The 19,649-nt window shown below is 61.9% G+C and overlaps 1 protein-coding gene across 2 annotated transcripts; it reads left to right on the plus strand.

Annotated features, from left to right (window-relative positions):
• The first annotated feature begins 776 nt into the window (after window positions 1-776).
• On the plus strand, window positions 777-19,360 carry ZNF316 (zinc finger protein 316). 2 transcript variants are annotated; one of them, XM_060032464.1, is made up of 7 exons: window positions 777-864; window positions 4,707-5,107; window positions 5,711-5,820; window positions 6,669-6,795; window positions 7,338-7,451; window positions 14,076-16,721; window positions 17,595-19,360. In XM_060032464.1, the coding sequence occupies exons 2-6, from the start codon at window positions 4,735-4,737 to the stop codon at window positions 16,388-16,390; spliced, it is 3,039 nt and encodes a 1,012-aa protein (XP_059888447.1). In that variant the 5' UTR covers window positions 777-864; window positions 4,707-4,734; the 3' UTR covers window positions 16,391-16,721; window positions 17,595-19,360. The 2 variants fall into 2 exon arrangements, with proteins under 2 accessions (XP_059888447.1, XP_059888446.1); XM_060032463.1 differs by having other exon boundaries at window positions 14,076-16,708.
• Window positions 19,361-19,649: the final 289 nt, after the last annotated feature.

A 19,649-nucleotide genomic window follows, 5' to 3' on the forward strand; every position in this document is an offset into this window, starting at 1 on the left:
CAACCTCACCTTCTCACACCTCCTCAGGCAGCCATCTGTCCTTCCTGCCTTCTGCTGGGGGAACGCTTCCCTTCCCAGAGGCAGGCGCTCCCCATGGATCACCTGTAAAGCCTCCAGATCTGAGGCCCTTATTGCATTCATCCAGCTACCCTGGCCCACCGGCCCCCTCAGTCCATGTCCTGGTCCTTTCTGGGAACCCCTCTCCCCCCGCCCATGTTTACCCAGCGTTGGCCCTGCACGAGCTGTAGACGTCCGGCCCACCTGCTCCAGTACTGCGGGCCCATCACCAGCAGGGATCGCCCCCCGCCCCTGCCCGGGTCTGAGGGCACGCGGGCCCTCATAGGGGTCATCGCCTCCCTCCACCGTCGTGGGGCCCAGGGAGGGTCCCGAGGCCCGGGTGGACCTGGCCGAGTCTGGCGCTCGGTAGCGCCCCCTGAATCATGTTTGCATGAGGAAGCCGGGAGGGTTTTGGGGAGCGGGCGGACCTCGCGGGCATCTCTAGGGGGAAGGCGGGCCCGGGGTCCCCAGAGGTGGGGTCGGGCCCTGGGGCGGCGCGGGGCGCGCCAGGGTCCCCAAGGCCCGGGACGCAGTGCACACGAGCGCGGTGACCCAGGTCCGAGGGCACCCCCGCACCAGGGACGCTTTCTTTCCCCCCACGCACGCCCCCTCAGGGGCCGCGCTGGACCCCGCGTGACCGGAAGTGCCCCCCCGTTGGCACCGGCGGGGCGGAGCCCGGTGGCGGCACTTCCGGTGCCCACGCGCCGCCGCCGCGCAGCTCCGGGGCCGTCACTTTGTGTAGCGCGGGGCGCGCAGGCCCCGGCCCGGCCCCGGTGTCCGGCGGCGGCTCGGCGGCCGGCGCGCGCGGTGAGTGGGCGGCGCGGCGAGTGGGTGGCGAGGCCGGCGGGAGGCGGGCGCTGGCGGCAGGTGCCGGCGGGCCAGGCGCGGGCGTGGGGTCGGGGTCGCGCCGCCCCTCGACGCCGGCGCGGGAGGCCGCGGGGAGGCAGCGGCGCGCAGCGGGGCGGGCCGGTCCGGGGCGGGCCTGGGTCTGGGGGGGGCCCGAGCGGCGCTCTGGCCTGGCCTTTCGCGGCCGCGCCCACGCTCGGTGCGGCCCGTGGACCCCCGCCCGGGCCTGCGCGAGGGAGGCGGGCCCCGACCCCCAGGGCCGGTCCAGGCGGGCAGCACGGAGTAGGTGGGCTGGGAGGACACACACCCGCGACCCCTGGGAGGTGCCCGCCGCCGTCTCGGCCGGAGGTGCGGGGGTTGGGCCGCGGCCGCCCCCGGGGACACACCCATCCAGGAGGGGTTGTCACGGCCCTGACCTGGCTTCTGAGGGAGGCGGAGGCCCGATAAGCCCCCTGGAGGGATGGAGATGGCTTGGCGCCCCCGCGAGCTTGCTTAGTGACCTTGGGGGCCTTGCCTGGGTCCTCCCTCTGCAAATGGAGGCCCCGGTGGGCTGCTGTGCTGAGTCTTCTACCGCCAGTAGGCGGATTGGGAAACTCATTTCTGGGGTTGGATGGGGTCTGGGCTGCCCCATGTGGTCGGAGAGGTGGGAGAGGGGCCGGCCTTTGGTGGAGGACCCAGTGGGCAGGGGGAAGGGGAGGTGTGCAGGATCAGGTCCCTAGCTGTGCCTCTGTGGGGAGACTCTGGTACTGGGTTTGGTTCAAGTGTTGGCAGGTTTGGGGAGCTGGCCAGCAAGGTGAGGGGCTGCCCTCGGGCAGCAGGGTTGGCCCCGTGGATACACCTGCACCAGGAGCAAACCCAGGAGAGCAGGGGAGCCCAAATCTGTGGACAAACAGTGAGGATCCTGGTAGTCAGGGAAGGAAGGTTTCTGGACGGAAATGAAAGCTTGGAAGGCCTTGAGTCACAGGTGTGGTCAGTGAGCCCAGCAGACGGAAGGAAGGGGCCTAGATCCACCTGCACCCACACATTTCTTCATTTCTCTGTGTAGGTTCCCTGGATATGGGACTTCAGTGGAGAGTTGCTAAGTTTTCTAAGTTTGCCTCTTTCTGTCTGTGTGGTCCTTCTCCCGGAGGCAGGCATCTCGTTAACTGCCCCTCCTCGCCCCCCTCTCCCCGTGCCCCATTCCAAACTCTGCAGCACTATATCCTAGGGTGCAGCCCTGCCCCAGCCCCCATGGAAATAATGGTCTGGGATGACCTGAAGGGTTATCATGGTCAGGTTGCTCACCTGACTTTTGGTGGCATCCTGAGCTGGATGCCAGAAGTGAGTTTCTGGTAGGCTGGCAGGCTGGAAAGAAGAAAGGAGGGTCTGGGGGTATGCGCAGCACACGTCTGTCCTGGGGAGGCAGAGGGGGCATCTGCCACCCGTGTTACTGAGGCCCGTTTCTCAGAACCATTCTGTTCTGGATGCTGGGTCAGGGCTCATGGGGCGTCTGGCTGTGCTAGGCCCCATCGCGTCTGCAGGGTGACTGACCACCTCCACGACTGGAGGGTCTTTCCCTCCTCTGGTCAGCAGCAGGTGCACCTCTTGGGAGAAGGGACTTCAGGTCGTAACCTCTTCAGAGGCAGAGATTCTCCAGTGGGTTCTAGTCTGAAGGACCCTCAACAGCAGTCATCCTGTTCTGGAACATGACAGTGGGGCCAGAAATACTGGGTTTTGAAAATCTCATGTTCATCACGTTGACCGCAGGCTTTAGAGTCATTTTATTCTTTCTTTTTCTTCTTCTTTTTTTTCTTTAATATTTATTTATTTATTTGGCTGCACAGGGTCTTAGTTGTGGCACACGGGATGCAGCATGTGGGATCTAGTTTGCCGACCAGGGATTGAACCCAGGCCCCCTGCACTGGGAGCGTGGAGTCTTAACCACTGGACTGCCAGGGAAGTCCCTAGAGTCATTTTATCAATAAATATTTGAGTGCTCACTCTGTGTCTGGCACAGGGAGATTCAGAGATGAACAAAGGGAACTTCTGCCTTCTTGGAGTTGAGTGTGTATTTGGGGAGACAGGCAATAAGCAGACAGTTCTGTAAGTATATTAAAATGTGGGTGCTGGGCTTCCCTGGTGGCGCAGTGGTTGAGAGTCCGCCTGCCGATGCAGGGGACACGGGTTCGTGCCTCGGTCTGGGAAGATCCCATGTGCCGCGGAGCGGCTGGGCCCGTGAGCCATGCCCACTGAGCTTGCGCGTCCGGGGCCTGTGCTCCGCAACAGGAGAGGCCACAACAGTGAGAGGCCCGCGTACCGAAAAAAAGAAAAAAAAATATGTGGGTGCTAAGAGGGCAGAGTCCAGGGAACTGTGTGTGTCTTAGGGGCCCAGGGGGCTACCACCAAAGGATCAGGGGAGGAGAGTGCCAGGGAGTGGGAATGGCATGTGCAAAGGTCCTGAGGTGCAACAAGCACGAGTCCACTTTATTCCCAAGCCTCTGGTCCTCAGATGGGGGCCTGGCCTGCGGGACTCTGCTCTGCAAGGGGGCCAGGCAGGAGGGGCTCTGCTGGGCTTGGCATGGCAGCTGGGCTCAGCCTGCTGAGCCATTGTCCTGTGTGGCCTGACATCTCAGGCTCCTCTGGGGTTCGTGCTCTCTTCCCGGGGTTCTGGGGTCGCTGTATTTGTAGTGGGGTTGGCTTACTTTGGAAGTGGCTCTAGTCAGGTCTGAGAGACTGATGGGGCCATGCTGGCTGATGGATCTGTTCTTAGGTTTGCACTCAAAAAGGAGCCACAGAAACTGGCTCGTCAAAACCCATGACTCTTGTCTTGTCCTGGAACTTCACTGGGGCTGGTGAGGAATGCGCAGCCGGGAGGGAGGAGTGGCCCCAGGGCCCGCGGTATCCCATCCCTCTTGGGTCCACAGCCCCGGGCTCCCGTGCTGTGAGGCGGTGTGGCTGCACCTCCCAAGTGCCTGGGCTGGGCCGTCTCCGACATCGATGCGAGAGGTGGATGCTGTGAGCCACTGGGGCTTTGATGATTCAACACTTAGGATTCTCTGATCCCCAAACGTGAAGAGGTGTCACAGGGCATTTTTTTTCACCTTTGCTGGTCTAGCGATGAACCAAATTCCTGATCAGCCGAGCTTTTTCCAGATGCCCTGAATGGAGCGAGGGGGTGAGGGGGGCACAGGGGTAATTGCCTGCTCAGGGCCTCTTCTCTGCCGCCTCCCACAGGGAGGAGCCTGACCTGCTGGCTTGGTAGAGTGGGCTCTCCCGGCAGGGTGGTCTTACCTTCCCCCGCCCGTCATACTGCGCTGGGGTTCCTGGCCCACCCATGCTCAGACCTCGGCTCCCACACTCCCTGCCGCCGAGTTCGTGCCCAAGTTCGTGCACGTTCAGAGCTGGGCGAGCATCTCCTCCGCCCCCATATATCAGGTACACTGTTCCTTATGGCTGTGTGCACATCAGCTAAATGCAGGCTGGGCCACCCTCGGGCGTGTTGCCTGGACTTGACGCTTCCATGTTCTTGAGGATGAAAACCCGGGATCAATCCCTGGCTTACTCCAAGAAAGCATGGCAAGCTCACACGAGGCCTGCCGTTGCCTGCAGGAAAGAGCTGAGGCCGTGTAGCGGGGCTCCCGGTGAGGGGCTCTTTGGCAGCTCTTCTGCTACAGAATCTAGGTTGTGCCACATGAGATCGTGGAAGGAGCTCCAGTCGCGCCTCAGCTCCGGTGCTGTCACTGTATCGCGGGGCAAGCCAACCCCACCTCCGTCAGAGGGCTGCATGCCGGGCGGCTGGTCACCGTCGCCTGTCTGTGTTGCAGGCCGAGCTGAGGCTTCCTTCCAGAGACGATGGCGGCCCTTCACACGACTCTAGACTCCCCAGCCGCCCAGCGGGAGAGGGCGGAGGACGGGTCGGAATGTGATCCTGATCAGGAGGAAGAAGAGGAGGAAGAAAAGGGGGAAGAGGAGGGGGAGCTGGCGAAGGAGGAGGTGATGGTGGTGGAGGCCGAGGACGCCGAGGCCGTGGCGGAGGTGGCAGAGGAGCTGGAGGCGGATGGGGTGCAGGCAGGGCCGGGGCGGCAGGCGGAGGCAGAGGCGGAGGCGGAGGTGGAGGATGCCGACGCGGAGGCGGTGGTGTCAGAAGAGCGGAGTCCGGCATCGGGGACCCAGGAGCGCCTTAGCTGTGGTGGGGATGCTGAGTCCCCAGGTCTTCAGGAAAAAGGTAAGACAAAGGAGCTAGTCTTCGGGGAGGAAGTTAGGGGGGGCTTGGGTGGGCAGGCCGGGAAGAGCTCTTTGACCTGACGGGGTGCAGCTGGAGTGGCAGGGCCCAGGGTTTTTTCTTTTTTAAAAAATTTTATTTATTTCATTGATTTATTTTTGGCTGCGTTGGGTCTTCGTTGCTGCGCGCGGGCTTTCTCTAGTTGTGGCGAGCAGGGGCTGTTCTTCGTTGCGGTGCGCGGGCTTCTCATTGCTGTGGCTTCTCTTGTTGCAGAGCACGGGCTCTAGGCACGTGAGCTTTAGTAGTTGGGGCACACAGGCTCAGTAGTTGTGGCTCGTGGGCTCTAGAGCGCAGGCTCAGTAGTTGTGGCACGCGGGCTTAGTTGCTCCACGGCATGTGGGCTTCCCGGACCAGGGCTCGAACCCGTGTCCCCTGCATTGGCAGGCGGATTCTTAACCACTGCGCCACCAGGGAAGCCCAGGGCCCAGGTTTTGAAAAGGGGGAGTGGCCAGGAGCTGCTGACCCTGGTAGCTGGATGGACAGACGTCGGCCAGGGCAGTGAGGCTTGATGCTAAAGGCTGGACCCCAAGAGGTCTCTCCCCGCAGCCCTGCAGGCGTCCCGGGCTCCAGCCATGTCGAGGGGTGAGGACCTGGAGGAGGACGAGGACGAGGAGGAGGACGAGGATGAGGACAGTTCCCTGGCATCTGGGTCTCAGGTGAGCTGCCCCTTTATTTGGGGCTCAGTTGACCAGGCTGGGTTTCCCCAGGGAGGTTGGCACCCACTGTCCTGGAGACCTGCCCTATAGGCAGGGCAGTGGCACTGTGGTCCTCAGGCTGAGCGCAGGCTGTGCGCCAGGACAGGGCTGCAGGAAGCAGCTGGGAGTCTCCAGCCCCAAACCTGTGGGATATGGTTCCGCTCTCCTGGGGCCCGACCCTCCCCAGGCCATTGGAATGTCCTGACCATGTTGCCCACCACCAGCTCTCCTGCAGCCTGCACAGTTGCGTCAGCCCTGGCTCTCCCCCGGGGCCAAGCTGTGCCCTTACCTGGAGTGCCTGTCACCTGTCCAGGCTCTGGTTTCCTATTGAGCCCAGTTAGATTGGGCGCCAGTGCCCACACTCAGTTGGTGCCACTTGTCCACCAAGGCATGGGCCCTCACACCACTGATGTGACCACTGGCTTGAGGCAGACAGTGAAGTAGCAGGGGGCGAGGTGCCCGTGCAGCACATACATGGGCTCTTGGGCTTCATTGTCTCTGCACTTCAGTGTGAGTCCGGGCTCTGCCCCATCTGAGCCGAGCGCTCTCCCTCTCTGAGCCTGAGCCCCGGGTCTCTGGATGGGAATGGGGTTCTCGCCTCCCGGGGCTGTGACAGGCCTGCAAGCCCCTCGTTCGGTCAGGTGTTTGTAGACTTGCGGCTGCCGGGCTGCCGGGCTGTGTCCCCGTGACCCACACATTGCAGGGTCAGCTCAGTGTCCACTGAAGTGACCTCCTGTCCTCTCTTCGTGGGACGCCCTGCCTCTCGCCGGGGCAGTTTAGGGCAGCGGCCAGGGTTCTTTGTTTTCCAGGGGCTGGTGACCTTTGAAGACGTGGCTGTGTACTTCTCCCTGGAGGAGTGGGAAAGGCTGGATGCAGACCAGCGGGAGCTCTACAAGGAAGTCATGCAGGAAAACTATGGGATTCTGGTGTCCTTGGGTGAGCAGAGCCTTTCGTCCGCAAGAGGCATCCTGGCGTGATGGCTGCCAGGGCTTAGCTGTCTGAGAGGGTGGTTTCTGGAGCCCCGGGGTCTTGGTGAAGGAGCTGCTGGAGCCAGCCCGCCTCCCAGGGAAACCCTAGGGACCAGCCTGGCTTCTGGGCCAGGGCATGTCTTGGGGGGTGCCCACTATGGCCCAGCAGTGCCATGACCCAGGTGGACATGTTCTGGGGAGCTGCAGTGCTGCTCTGGTCTCTGTGCTGTACACTCCCCAGAGGCCTCAAGGGGTGAGGAGTCAGGTGACGGAGGAGAAGGGCGGGCACCCTGCAGATGGCAGTGTGTGGAGGGGGCTGGACAGGGGAGCTGGGGGTCAGGGCAGGGCTCCAGAGAGAAGGGAGTGTGGGATCTCCCAGCGGAGGCGGGGAGGTGGGAAGGCTGGTCCTGGAAAGGCTGGGGAGAGGAGCCAGTGGTGGCAGTGCTGTGTGGGTGAGGGCGGGGCCTGCAGGCGGGGCCCTGCAGCTGCTGCCTGTTTTTTCCGGGGCAGGATACCCAATCCCCAAGCCGGATCTGATCTTCCGGCTGGAGCAAGGAGAGGAGCCTTGGGTCCCGGATAGCCCCCGTCCCGAGGAGGGAGACATCGTCACCGGTGTCTACACAGGTGAGTGTGACACGGGGTCTCGCGGGTTTCACCGACTTCGGCCTGTGCCTTCGCTCTCCACTGTGGCCCCAGGGAGCCGCCCTGGAGCTGCTGCTGTGGGGACACGGTGGCACTGGGGGCTCACCTCTGCCTTCGTGGGCTGGCTCCTCCTGGTTCTGGTCTACAGAGGCCCAAAGGCTGGGGAGTCTTTAGAGAACCCAGAGATTCCTGTTGCGAATCTTTAACAACGATGCCCTGTCCCTGCCTTGAGCCTCTGATTGTTTTTGTGTGTGTGAGGGTCAGTTGTCACGTTACCAGCTCAGAGGGGCCAGGTGAGGAACAGACCATTGCCCTGAAGTGCTGGAGCTGGCCTTCCGGCTCCCAGGATTGAATGGCTTCCCTGCCCATTTGGCCGTCTCCTCTCCCTGGGAGGCCCAGGGTCAGGGCCTGGGCTGGCAGCCCTGGACCTTCCAGAGAGGAGATTTTGGAGAGAGACATACAGGAAGCGTTCAGGGTGTCGGATTTCTCTGAGACCTTGGACCTGGCTCTGGCCCTGTTCCTCCAACTTTCTGGGCCTCATTTTTATTCATCTGGAGAATAAAGAGTTGAACAAAACCCCCAGTTTCCCACCCGAGGCCGTCGGACCACTGGTTCTGTGGAGGTGCTCCGTGGAGGTTGGTGAGCTGTTCCCCGTGTGTCAGGTTCAGCGGAGGCCCTTGCACGGTGTGTGTGTTTGGCTTTGGTCTCGGGTGATGCCAGCCTAGTGCGGGGCTCTGATGTCTCATGCCACTCCCGTGCTTGGGTAGACTGGGAGCAGCTTGTAGAGGTTTTAAAATAAAATACAGAAAAACATCGACAGTGCTGTGCCTACTCGTGTACTCTTCAGAGTATTTCCCTGTATACTTTATATCCTCGTAACAGCTCTGTGAAGTAGCAGGGGAGGGAGTATTGGTCTCATTTTACAGTCAAGGAAATTGACTTTTGAAGTAGTGACTAAGTCACTTGCCCACAGTGGGTTCAGGCCTCGGGCCTTACTGTGCACTGTGTTTCGGGGTGGCCTTCCTGCCCTAGGTCTCCACATTCTCTGGGACCCTCTTGGAATGTCTCCCGGCCTTCAGAATCAGGACGGCTCTGGCTGGCAAAAAATGTTGCTGCTGCCTCCAGGCTGAGACTGGAATGTAGGTGATGTTTGTCGGAGGGTCTAATGGGAGGTGTGCCCTGTTTCTGGGCACAGATCTGAAAAGCCACCTGGAGAGGAAGGGGCTGTAAGGCCTCCACTGGCCAGTCTCTCCACACATGGTCTGGACGTGCCCCTGTTCTCCATGCTTCTTGGAGGGTCCTGGGGTGGATCCTTTCGCAGGCTCGAGCCTGGGTGGTCCCCACAATGTGCTCTGTGAACCTAGCTGGGGTTTGGCAGCTCGCAGAAGGGGCAGGCTCGCTGGGCCAGCGCCTCCGCCTTCCCCTGTGGGCCGAGGTGGGTGCAGGATGCAGGCATAGTCTTCCACGCGTCACCTGCCTCCCGGGAGGGGCTGTGGTAGCGAAGGCTGGGGTCAGCTTGGGCAGAGCGAATCCATCTGAGGTCCCCCCTCTTAACTGTCACTGTAGCCTGTCTGCCAAGCGCTTCCCTCCCCTTTTCCCCCTGCGCTCATTTCTGTGCAGCTGAGCCCGTTGAGAGTTGCGAATTGCTGGGTCTGGGCAGGACAGCCGGTTCTGAGCCTGGCAGAGTTTCTGTATTTCTAGATCATAGTCTTGCAAAACACAAGCATATTCGTCTCTTGTGCTTCTTAACAAGTTGGGCCACACATAAGGTTTGGACTCTGGCCACACGCGCCCACTCAGGTGCCCCGGCGCCTCTGAGTGCTGAATGAAAGCCTCCTTGCTCGGGCTCCCCTCGACCACCGCCTCCCGCTCCCTGGTCCTCACCCATCACTGCCACCTCTCTCCTCACCCGGCTGAGATAGCACGCTCCCCCATTCCTTACAGATGCCCGGCGTGGTCGCCTGGCAGATCCCTGCCCGTGGCTGAACCCCATTTCCTGCGGCCGAGCATGTCCTCGTCCCCTTGGCCTGGTGGCTCTGGCCTTATTTCCTCGTCGCATTAGCTTTTCTGCTCTGCAGGGTGGACCCCACGTGCCCCTGGTCCCTCTGCTGCCCCTGGCTGCTTCCCCACCTGCCACTGCGTGTCCTCTTCTCTCCTCTCTGCAGGTGACCCCAGCTGGGGCCAGGGCCTTAAGTGCTGCCCACCTGCCCGTTCTCAGCCTCTCTCTCCAGCTCTGACCTTGTCTGTCCCACCGCCTGCTTGATGTCTCCACTTGGGTGTCTGAGGGCATCTCAGAGTGAGCTAAACCTGAAGTGGTACCACGTCTCCTACCCCGGGCCCCGCCTGCAGCGTCCCTGGCACGTGGTGGGCCTGGCTGGGGCCCAGGTGGTCCTCGTCCCTCTGCCTTCCTCACCCCACCCCTGGCGCAGGCATGAGGTTGTCAGGCATGTGGCCACGGGCATCCCTGAGCTGCTGGCTGCCCCCCACCCCTAGACTTCCCCGGGCACTCGGCACAGTATGTGGGATCCTCTGCGGCCTGGGGGTCTGCACCCTGCACACACCCATAGCTCTTCAGGCTCAACTCCACCGACAGCCTTTCTCTTCAAGCTCTCACCTGCCTCGGGGCTTTGTACCTGCTGTTTTCTCTGCCTGGAGTGACCTCCGTGTGGCTGGCTCAGTGTGTAGGTCCCACTTGGGTTGTGTGTGTCCTCTGACCGCCTTGATGTCAGGAACCTCCCATGTCACTCCAGGACGTTCCCTGCACCCGCAGCCCTCGGCGAGGTCTGGGATGGCCGTGCCCGGGTGCCTGCCTCCTCGATTCTCCAGCGGACTCTGTGAGCGCGCGCTGTGTTTTGTTCGCACCTGTGCCGTCTCCACAGTGCTCGGCTGATGACCCCGCTCCCTGACTGCTGTTCCTGCCCCTCGTGTGAAAGCGAAAGATAGCAGAGCAGTACGATAGGCAGGATGGAACCGGCTTAAACCTTACACAGGAAAGGAGAGAGAGAAAGTTTAAAAGCAGTCAGGTGAAGCACACCGAAACGAGAGAATCTGATGGCTGGTGAGCGCGATCAGCGGTTCTGGAGAGGCGCTCAGGGGAGGACCCCCTCCCGGAAGATGTGTCAGCCTGAGGACCCTGCAGCGGGGAGGATAGATCCATCGCAGAAGCCCAGCCCTGCCGGGAACCACCACCTCCGGGCGACCGGACTCCTGCTCAGAGGGAAGGAGGGGCTACTGATGGCAGCCGGACGGGGAGGAAGGAGCCCTCCTGCGGCTTTGGCCACCCCCTTGTCCACGTCCTGCCTTTGTGCCTGGGGGCGGGGCTCTCCCCGAGCCCACCATGAGTCTCGGTCTGGCCGGAGGGTCAGGAGCAGGTGCTGACCTCACACACACGACTGCCTCCTGGGCCCTGTGCCGTGGCTGGGTCCCTCGGGGAGGGGTTAGTCAGAGCAGACCTGCAGCTGACTCACCGTGAGGCCAGGCCTGGGGACAGGTCTCGGGGACGGGACAGGACAGGGGCAGAGGGTGCTTGGGGTGGGAGTCATAGAAACCCTCGGCTTGGTTCTCGGGGCAGAGCAAGTGTCAGGCCACCTCGCAGCAGCTCAGGGAGCAGGTGCGCCAGGCAGGTGGCTGCGGGGCTTCCTCCCCGAGGCTGTTTATTCGTGCCTGAATAAGGCACTCACCAGGGGCGCCTTGGGCGTCTGCTCACAAGGCCACTGGTCGGCCCCCGCGAGTGTCACCAGGCTCCGAGCGCGGGCCCTGGCCTAGCTAATCCTCACCCAGCGTCAGAGTCCTTAGGAGCGGACGTCTCAGGGAGATGAAGGGCCAGCTCCCCTCCCCAGGGTCCACTTGTCCACTCGCCCCCTGTGGCTTCTGGAAGAGGCAGCTGTGTTTGACCTTCTGGGCCATGCTTGGGAAAGGCCCGCCCGCCCCCGCCCCGTCAGAGCGTCTCCTCTGCCTCGGTCCGTCTCACGAGTAGACCTGACGGGTCCTCACTTGGATCCAGAATAGGCTTGCATCCGGGGCACTAGCAAACCCCCGGGGAACCCTGGCCCCACTGCAGCCGGGGGGAACGCCGACAATGGACACCCCCGCCCGGGGGCCCAGACCTCCAGATCCTGGGCCACTTTGGCGGCAGAAGATGAGAACAGAGCCTGGCTTGGAGGCAGGCTGCTGTCCCCGAGTCCCCTCTGGTGGCCCTGCTGCTTCCCAGAGATCTTGTCTCGGGGTGCAGCCAGGGAACTGGATGCCCTTCTTGTCCTTTACTCAGTGTCAGTGGTGGCCTCTACCAACTTGCCTTATGTTTAATATTTTCTCATTTTTGGATAAGTGGCCATGCCAGCTCCAGAGCCAGTGATGAGGTCAGGTCCCCTCCTAGGATCAGCCCCCTCTGCAGAGCGCAGCATTGTTTGATGTTTGGCGTGGGGGCAGGGCAAAGAATCACCTCCCCAAGTGGGGGGCTTTGCTACTCTCAGACCCCAAGGAAGAGGTGTTGCGGATGAGTCGTTGGGACCTAGCCTGTCCCCCGGCTCTGAGTAGCTGAGGCTGCCAGCTGGCGGGCCCTCGTTGGGCCTGGGTGTCCACTTCTATCCAGTGAGTGCTACTGGCCCTTGGCTGGGTCCTGGGGCACATTCCTACCACGAAGACATTGTACTTGTTCCCCGACTTGAACCCCCTGCCTTAGGGACTCCAATTAAAACTCCTCCAGACACTCACCAGAGTCTTAGGGAAAAGCCTTTTTGAGACTCACTGGAAGAATTTCCAGCTAATCTGACCATGGGCCCAAACTGCCCGTCCCTGCACCAGCTCCCCTCAGGGGTGCTCCGGCCTTCACCGTGAGGAGCTGGGCCTCTTCCGTGCTGCTCAGCCTCTTCTCATCCCTCACTCACCGTGGGTGGCAGCTTAGTAACAGGAAACCACTGTCCTTTATTGAAAGCTTATTTTTACTATAATCGTATATTATTACTAACTACAGAAAACTTAGTATTGCAAAGCATGAAGAACTAAAATAACCCGTTGTGTCCCTTTATACATGTTTCCTTCAGAGAAGAAATCATGTCCGTGCACTTCGGTGTCTGGCTTTATGTCACTCAGCACTGTGCTGTGTTTGCCCATGTGATTCATCACCGTATGTTTGGGACGCTATATAGAACACAGGACCAGGGCCGAGTCAGGACGGGCATCCCTCCTGGGCCCCGACCCCTCCTTGGGGACAGGACTCAGGGACGAAGGCCCACCCGGTCAGGTGATGGCTGACACCAGCCACAGCCTTGGCAGGGGACCCGGGAGTGGTGGGGAAGGGGATTCCTACCTCTGTGGGGGAGCTTGAACCTTCCTGGTACTGGGATCGTGAGGTGGACTACACTGTACGTGGCCACGGTAGACACACACGGGGCAAGGTGTACCAGAGGAAGGTGGCACGCAGGTTCTCTGGAACACCTGGGCTGCCGTGGACGAGGCCTTTTTCTTTGTTTGTTGTGTGACTTAGTGCCTGCTTTGTAAATATCAGATTGGCCAAAAAGTTCGTTCGGGTTTTTCATCACACCCTACGGAAAACACGAATGAACTTTTTGGCCGGCCCAATACTAGTTCCCTCCTGGGTGCATCACGATGGCAGGCACATCACTCTTATAAACCGAATCCCTGTCCTTACTCTGCACTGAAGGGAGCAGTCAGGGCGCTGCTTGGTGGAGGAGGGATGGAATTACAGGACCCCAAGGCGGGTCCTTAGCCTTCTGTGATGGGAAGATGTTTGCAGCTCACCCAGTCTTAGTCAATTTGGGACCGTTTCCCAAGTGCACAACCGGTCAGAAAGCCAAGCTTCAGAGAGGCTCAGCGGGGAGGCTGTGCTGTGCCTGCACAGTTGCTGGAGCCTTCTAGGGTGAGTGCAGAGAGCTGGGGCCTACAGGCCCCTCTAGGTCTCCTTGGCCCAGGGCAGCCTTTCCTGGCTGTGCTCTGGGGGTGGGAGGGAGAGCCCTGGATGCTGGCCAGCCTGAGACTGGTGGAGAGATCCAGAGGAGGGATGCTAAGCAAAGCTTAGGTGTTACAAAGGCAGGTCCTCAGTGGCCGTGCTGGTGCTGGAGTCTTGGCTGCCTTGGGCCAAGCAGGTGGGGGGGTGGAGTTCTCCAGGAGACAAGGGGCTTTGGGGAGAACACACCTGGCGTCTCCGTCTCTTTTTCTGGGCCCTGGACCCCTGTTTTGGGCTTGACACCTGGTCTCACAGGAACCCACAGGCAAGGTCACCCAATTCGTAGGTGTCCCTATTCTCAGCAGGGTGGCAAGCCCTGAAGGGAGCTGGAGGTCTGGAAAAGGGATTAGTTGAGGCCATTTGAGGAGAGTCCACGAGGTGAGGGAACCCCAGCCTTCCTAGGAGGGACACCCGCGTGTGCATTTCTCCTGTCTGCACAGTTCCTCCTAACTCAGGGAAGAGGCGTGCACCATCTCTCACTCCCGTGGAACAGAGGCGCCCTGACCCCGGGCTCCGGGCTCCGAGCTCCAAGAACCTGGGGTCCTGCAGAAATCGCTCCTTACAGGAGCAGGAGTCTGTAAGCGGCTTCTGTCACGGCCTCTTCTCACCTCTCTCTCCTGGCCTTCCCTTGTCGCCTTCAGGGGCCTGGTTCTGGACCGACGACATAGAGGACCATGAGGAGGAGGACGACGAGGACTTCCTGGCAGAGGTGGCCGAGGAGGAGAACGAGCCCCCAGGGCTGTGGTCCGCGGCCTACGGCGTGGGGGACGTGCCTGGGACCTGGGGCCCCGACGACTCGGATTCGGCGCAGACTCCAGAGGGGTGGGGTCTTGACCCCGGCGGCCTTGGGGTCCTGGCCGAGGGGTCCGAGGCGAAGCCCTTTCTGCAGGGCCGGGAGCCGGGCGCGAGCCTGATGGCGCCCTGGGCGTTCCCGGCCGCGGTGACCGCTCCAGCCGGGCGGCCGGAGACGACGTGTGACGTGTGCGGTAAAGTGTTCCCGCACCGGTCCCGGCTGGCCAAGCACCAGCGCTACCACGCGGCCGTCAAGCCCTTCGGCTGCGATGAGTGCGGCAAGGGCTTCGTGTACCGCTCGCACCTGGCCATCCATCAGCGCACCCACACCGGCGAGAAGCCCTTCCCGTGTCCGGACTGCGGCAAGCGCTTCGTGTACAAGTCGCACCTGGTCACGCACCGGCGCATCCACACGGGCGAGCGGCCCTACCGCTGCGCCTTCTGCGGCGCGGGCTTCGGGCGCCGCTCCTACCTGGTCACGCACCAGCGCACGCACACCGGAGAGCGGCCCTACCCCTGCCCGCACTGCGGCCGCAGCTTCAGCCAGAGCTCGGCGCTCGCGCGGCACCAGGCCGTGCACACGGCCGACCGGCCTCACTGCTGCCCCGACTGCGGCCAGGCCTTCCGCCTCCGCGCCGACTTCCAGCGCCATCGACGGGGCGGCGGCTGCGCGGAGCCCAGCGGCGACGGCCCTCGGCGCGAGCCCTGTGAGACGGGGCCCTCGGCGGGGCCCGAGGAGGCCGAAGCCGGGCCTGAGGGGCCTGAGGTCGACGAAGCAGACGGAGAGGCCGAGGGAGAGGCCGAGGCGAGAGAGGCGGCGATGGAGGCGCCCACCCCCGGGAGAAAGGATGACCCCGAGCCGGACAGGCGGTTTCTGGGGCTGGGCAACGGCCTGGGGGAGGGCGAAGGCCCTTCCTCGCACCCGCTCGGCTTCCACTTCCCCGTGCACCCCAAGTCTTGGCTTCACCCGGATGGCTTTCCGATCTTGGGCCTCCCGGACTTCGCGGAGCGGCTGTCGACCGACGGGCGCCCCCTGCCCGGACCCCTGGGGGGCCGGCTCTCCCTGGTAGAAGGCGCGGGGCTGGCCTGCGACCCTTTCGGCGGCGGTGCTGGGCCTGGGGGCGGCGGCGGCCTGCGTGCGTTCGGGCCTGCAGTCGGGGGGCTGCTGGCGGAGCCTGCGCCTGCCGCGCTGGCCGAGGAGGAGAGCCCGTGGATATGTTCCGACTGCGGCAAGACGTTCGGGCGCCGCGCGGCGCTGGCGAAGCACCAGCGCTACCACGCGGGCGAGCGGCCCCACCGCTGCGCCGACTGCGGCAAGAGCTTCGTGTACGGCTCGCACCTGGCGCGCCACCGCCGCACGCATACTGGCGAGCGGCCCTTCCCGTGCCCCGAGTGCGGTGCGCGCTTCGCCCGCGGCTCGCACCTGGCGGCGCACGTGCGTGGCCACACGGGCGAGAAGCCCTTCGTGTGCGGCGTGTGCGGCGCGGGCTTCAGCCGGCGCGCGCACCTGACGGCGCACGGGCGCGCGCACACGGGCGAGCGGCCCTACGCGTGCGGCGAGTGCGGCCGCCGCTTCGGGCAGAGCGCGGCGCTGACGCGACACCAGTGGGCGCACGCCGAGGAGAAGCCACACCGCTGTCCCGACTGCGGCAAGGGCTTCGGCCACAGCTCGGACTTCAAGCGGCACCGACGCACGCACACGGGCGAGAAGCCCTTCCGCTGCACCGACTGCGGCCGCGGCTTCGCGCAGCGCTCCAACCTGGCCAAGCACCGGCGCGGCCACACGGGCGAACGGCCCTTCCCGTGCCCCGAGTGCGGCAAGCGGTTTTCGCAGCGCTCGGTGCTCGTGACACACCAGCGCACGCACACGGGCGAGCGGCCCTACGCCTGCGCCAACTGCGGCCGCCGCTTCTCGCAGAGCTCGCACCTGCTCACCCACATGAAGACGCACCGCGGCACGGCGGGCGCGCCTGGCCAGACGCCGGCTGCCCCCGCGCCCAAGGCCGAGGCACCCGCTAAGGGGCCGCCGAGCGCGGGCGCAGGGACCGGGTCCGGGGAGCGCGGCAGCACCCTGCTGGAGTTCGCAGGCGGAACGAGCTTCGGCTCCGAGCCGACGGCCGCGTTCGCGGGGCCCTCGGGCGCCTACGAGGAGAGCATCATGTGAGGGCCCCAGGCCGACGGAGGCGCAGCCCGCTAGGCCACCGGCACCTTGCGGCTCGAGCGCCGGCCGCTGCGCGCCGGCCCCTTGCTCTTCTGGCCTCAGGGAGCTGAGGGTCCTAGTCCTGGTGCGGTGCCTTCCCCTCAGCCCCGGTGCACCGCCCCCCGGCCTCGGGCTTCCCTCCTGTCCGGCCCCAGACAACCGGCCGCCGAGCTCAGATGGCCGTACGGGGGGCGCAGGGGGAGAGGAGAGCTGCGCGCGGAGCAGATGGGGACAGGGGGCGGCCACCCCGACAAGAGACTGCGACATCACTGGATCGATGCGGTGAGGCCAAGCGGTAGGAATGGCAGGCGAGGTGTTATTTATTTTACTCGGATTCCGATATGGGTGGCCCGGGGGACAGGTGGCTTGTGAGTTAGTAACTGGGTTTTACAGCGAGGGAGGGGAAGCCCTTGCATCAAGGGAGGGTGGGGTGGTCGAGGGCAGAGCGTATGGCTACTCCAGGGGGTTTGGCTGATGACTTCTTCCAGTTCCTCAGCGGGAGACTTCAGGGGCCTGCCGGGCATTCGAGTATGTTCAGAAAGTTTTGAGGACGGTGTGCGTGGCGAGGGGAAGCCTCGTGAGTTTTCAAAGGACGGTGTTCCTCCCTAATCCGGGGTCGGGGGTGAAGTGGAGATGCACCTGGGAAAGCTTTTATTCTGTCGACTGTGGATATTTATTTCCATGGCTTGTGTGGCCCGAAGAATCTGGGAGGAGGAGAAAAACCCGGAAACCAAATTGTGGCCCCAGGCAGATGGGTTGCAGGTGTTCGCAGGGTCCCCAGGGAGTTTGAAGCCTTATTCCCCAGAGTCGCTCGCTGTCTTCACCCCACTTGAGCACCGAGAGCGGCCCGGCCGTGTGGGTGTTAGTTTCAGCCTCCCCTCTGAGTCCTTTGGTACTCTTGCCTGGGAACGCTGGAGGCGGCATCCTCGGAGACCCTCTGGGAGCCCAGCAGCCAGGGACCCCAGCCGTTGGCTCGCCGGCGGCCACGTGTCCCCGAGTGGGTGGGCGCACGGGGCCCTGCTCTCGTGAGCCCGCGCCCATTTAGATTTAATAGACAAGTGTGAAGTGACAGAGGTTGGTGGTAGGGTTGTTTCTTACCTCCCAGGATTAGGGCCTTATGACCGCCTCGGGTCCGTTTAACTCTGCTTCTGTCATTGTTCTACACTAGGAGCAAGTGGTGTTTCTGGTTAGGTTCCCGTCTCACAGAGTGGGCAGCGAGTGGAGGCACCGTGGGCCGGGCTGTCTACACGACGGTGGTTCACCTCTGGGGGTTCGGACCTGAGCCCGTGGCTCAGTGACTGACCAACTGTCCAGCTATGCAAGGCCCGCAGCCGGCCAGCGCCGCACCTTCCAGGCTGGGCTCTTTCGAGCCACCGGGTCACCTGCAAGACATCCGCCCCCTTAATGCTTTGGGGGCCAGTGTGAATGGGGCCAGAGAACTGGGATTTTGAAGCAGCCGCATTCCCTTTTAGACCTAGTTCCTTCTGTTTTAGCACAGACATGGCCCTGGGGCCTGAGAGCCAGCACCCGGGCGCTAGAGGCCGGGGCGGGCGGGAAGGGGCCCTGGACGGTGGTGGTAAGAATGGACCTGGCTGGGTGAGGGCGGGGGTGGGCGGGGTGCTGAGGAGGACAGGGGTTCCCGCAGAGGCGCCGGCAGCGCTGGGCGGTGCCGCCTGTCCCTGGGCGCTCTCTCCCAGCTGCGAGAAGGAGCCTCAGGAAGGGCCCGGGGCAAGCTGCGCCCGTCCCGCCTGGCACAGCCCTGAGTACCCACCTTCGGTGCCCCTCCTGAGCCCAAGCTGCCCCGCCCCGCAGCTGTCAGCAGGAGGACCTAGCTTTAATAAAGAGTGGACAAACGAGCTTTGTGATTGGATTCCGTGTTGTTGCCGCTCCTCAGGGACCTCAGGGAGGCCCTGCAAGGCATCAGGCCCACCTTGTTCCTGCAAACGATCTTTAGAAATTTCTCTTCTTAGAAACTAGAATTGGCCCGTGAGGAGTCACCCCAAGAGAGCTTTGGCCCCTGCCACCTGTGTCCACTGTGTCTTCCCAGGAGTCCCCCGTGGGCCCGCACACTGCCACCTGCGTCTTGTAATATGCACACCTGTATCAGGACATTGACGTGTGGAGGATTGTTCTAGCCAGGTCCCCTTCCTGGTGGTCCAGACCCCTGTTCTGAGGCCCCAAAGCCACATGGGTTTATCCAGGCTCACCTGCTCTGTGCCAGGGCAGAGCACCCCCCCCCCCGCCCCCCGGGGCCCCAGACACCTTCCTTTGAACTGAATTATTGAATTCTCACCACATGGTGTCCCCACGACCAGATCTGACCCTCCCGTCCTTTCCCCACAGGTTTGAAAAATATGAAGTAAATTCTCTTTTCACGTGTGATATGGAGGCATCAGAACAGAAGCCAGTATTTCAGTGGTAGATGGGCATTAAGACCTAGTTTAAAATGGATGGCCTTGCGGATCTTAAAGTCTATTCAGAAAACTTAAGTTATTCCCTGATAGAGCTTACAGTTATCCAGCCAGATACTTTATTTTAGAGGGGAAATAAGGCAATTCTGATGGTCATAGAAAAAAAGTAGACAGCCTCCCTGGTTTTGAGAGGATTTCCAAATTTCTGGAGTCCTGATTAATTCCACAGATGTCAGTCTAGCATCTCCCGTCATTGCCAAGGAGGAAAGGAAGCCCCCAGGGCCCCTTGAGTTGTGACCCCTGAAAGCTGGTGCTTTGAGAGTCATGAGGCCCTGAACACCCTCTGGTCTCCACTTAACCTTTATTGCTTGAATTTCCCCATCCTCCCTTTCTCCTGACCCTTTCACGTAATCTCTTCAAACACTTCCTTCTAACTTTTTTCTTTTCCTAATTGGCTACATATGGAATAAAGTATTTTGAATTTTTTGGTTATATTTATTAAATAAAGCTTTATGATCCTTGTTCATTATTTAATTTTTTGCTGATTATAAAATTCACGCTAGTTGTAAAAATTCCAACAGTGCAAAAATGTGTTAAGTACACACTTTTCATTTCCTAAAGAGTCACACTACATCCAGCCATCAGGTACCATGGTTGCTCCAGGAGGTGTGGGAGCACATTTCTTCTATGTACGTGGAAATGTTGTAAAACTAGGGACATGCTTTACATGCTCTCTTACAACTTTTATCATTTAACCATGTGACATTCTTTCTTACCTGACAGAGCTACCTCACTCATTTTAACGGCTCCAT

This window comes from Delphinus delphis, chromosome 15, assembly GCF_949987515.2.
Source record: "Delphinus delphis chromosome 15, mDelDel1.2, whole genome shotgun sequence".
Taxonomy (NCBI): Eukaryota; Metazoa; Chordata; class Mammalia; order Artiodactyla; family Delphinidae; genus Delphinus; species Delphinus delphis.

What these genes read in the sequence shown, in the direction of transcription:
- ZNF316 (XM_060032464.1), top strand. Translation starts at nt 4,735, where the DNA reads ATGGCGGCCCTTCACACGACTCTAGACTCCCCAGCCGCCCAGCGGGAG. An exon ending in CCCAGGTCTTCAGGAAAAAG is followed by an intron (nt 5,108 to 5,710) that starts GTAAGACAAAGG and finishes CTCTCCCCGCAG; the next exon opens with CCCTGCAGGCGTCCCGGGCT. An exon ending in TGGGATTCTGGTGTCCTTGG is followed by an intron (nt 6,796 to 7,337) that starts GTGAGCAGAGCC and finishes TTTCCGGGGCAG; the next exon opens with GATACCCAATCCCCAAGCCG.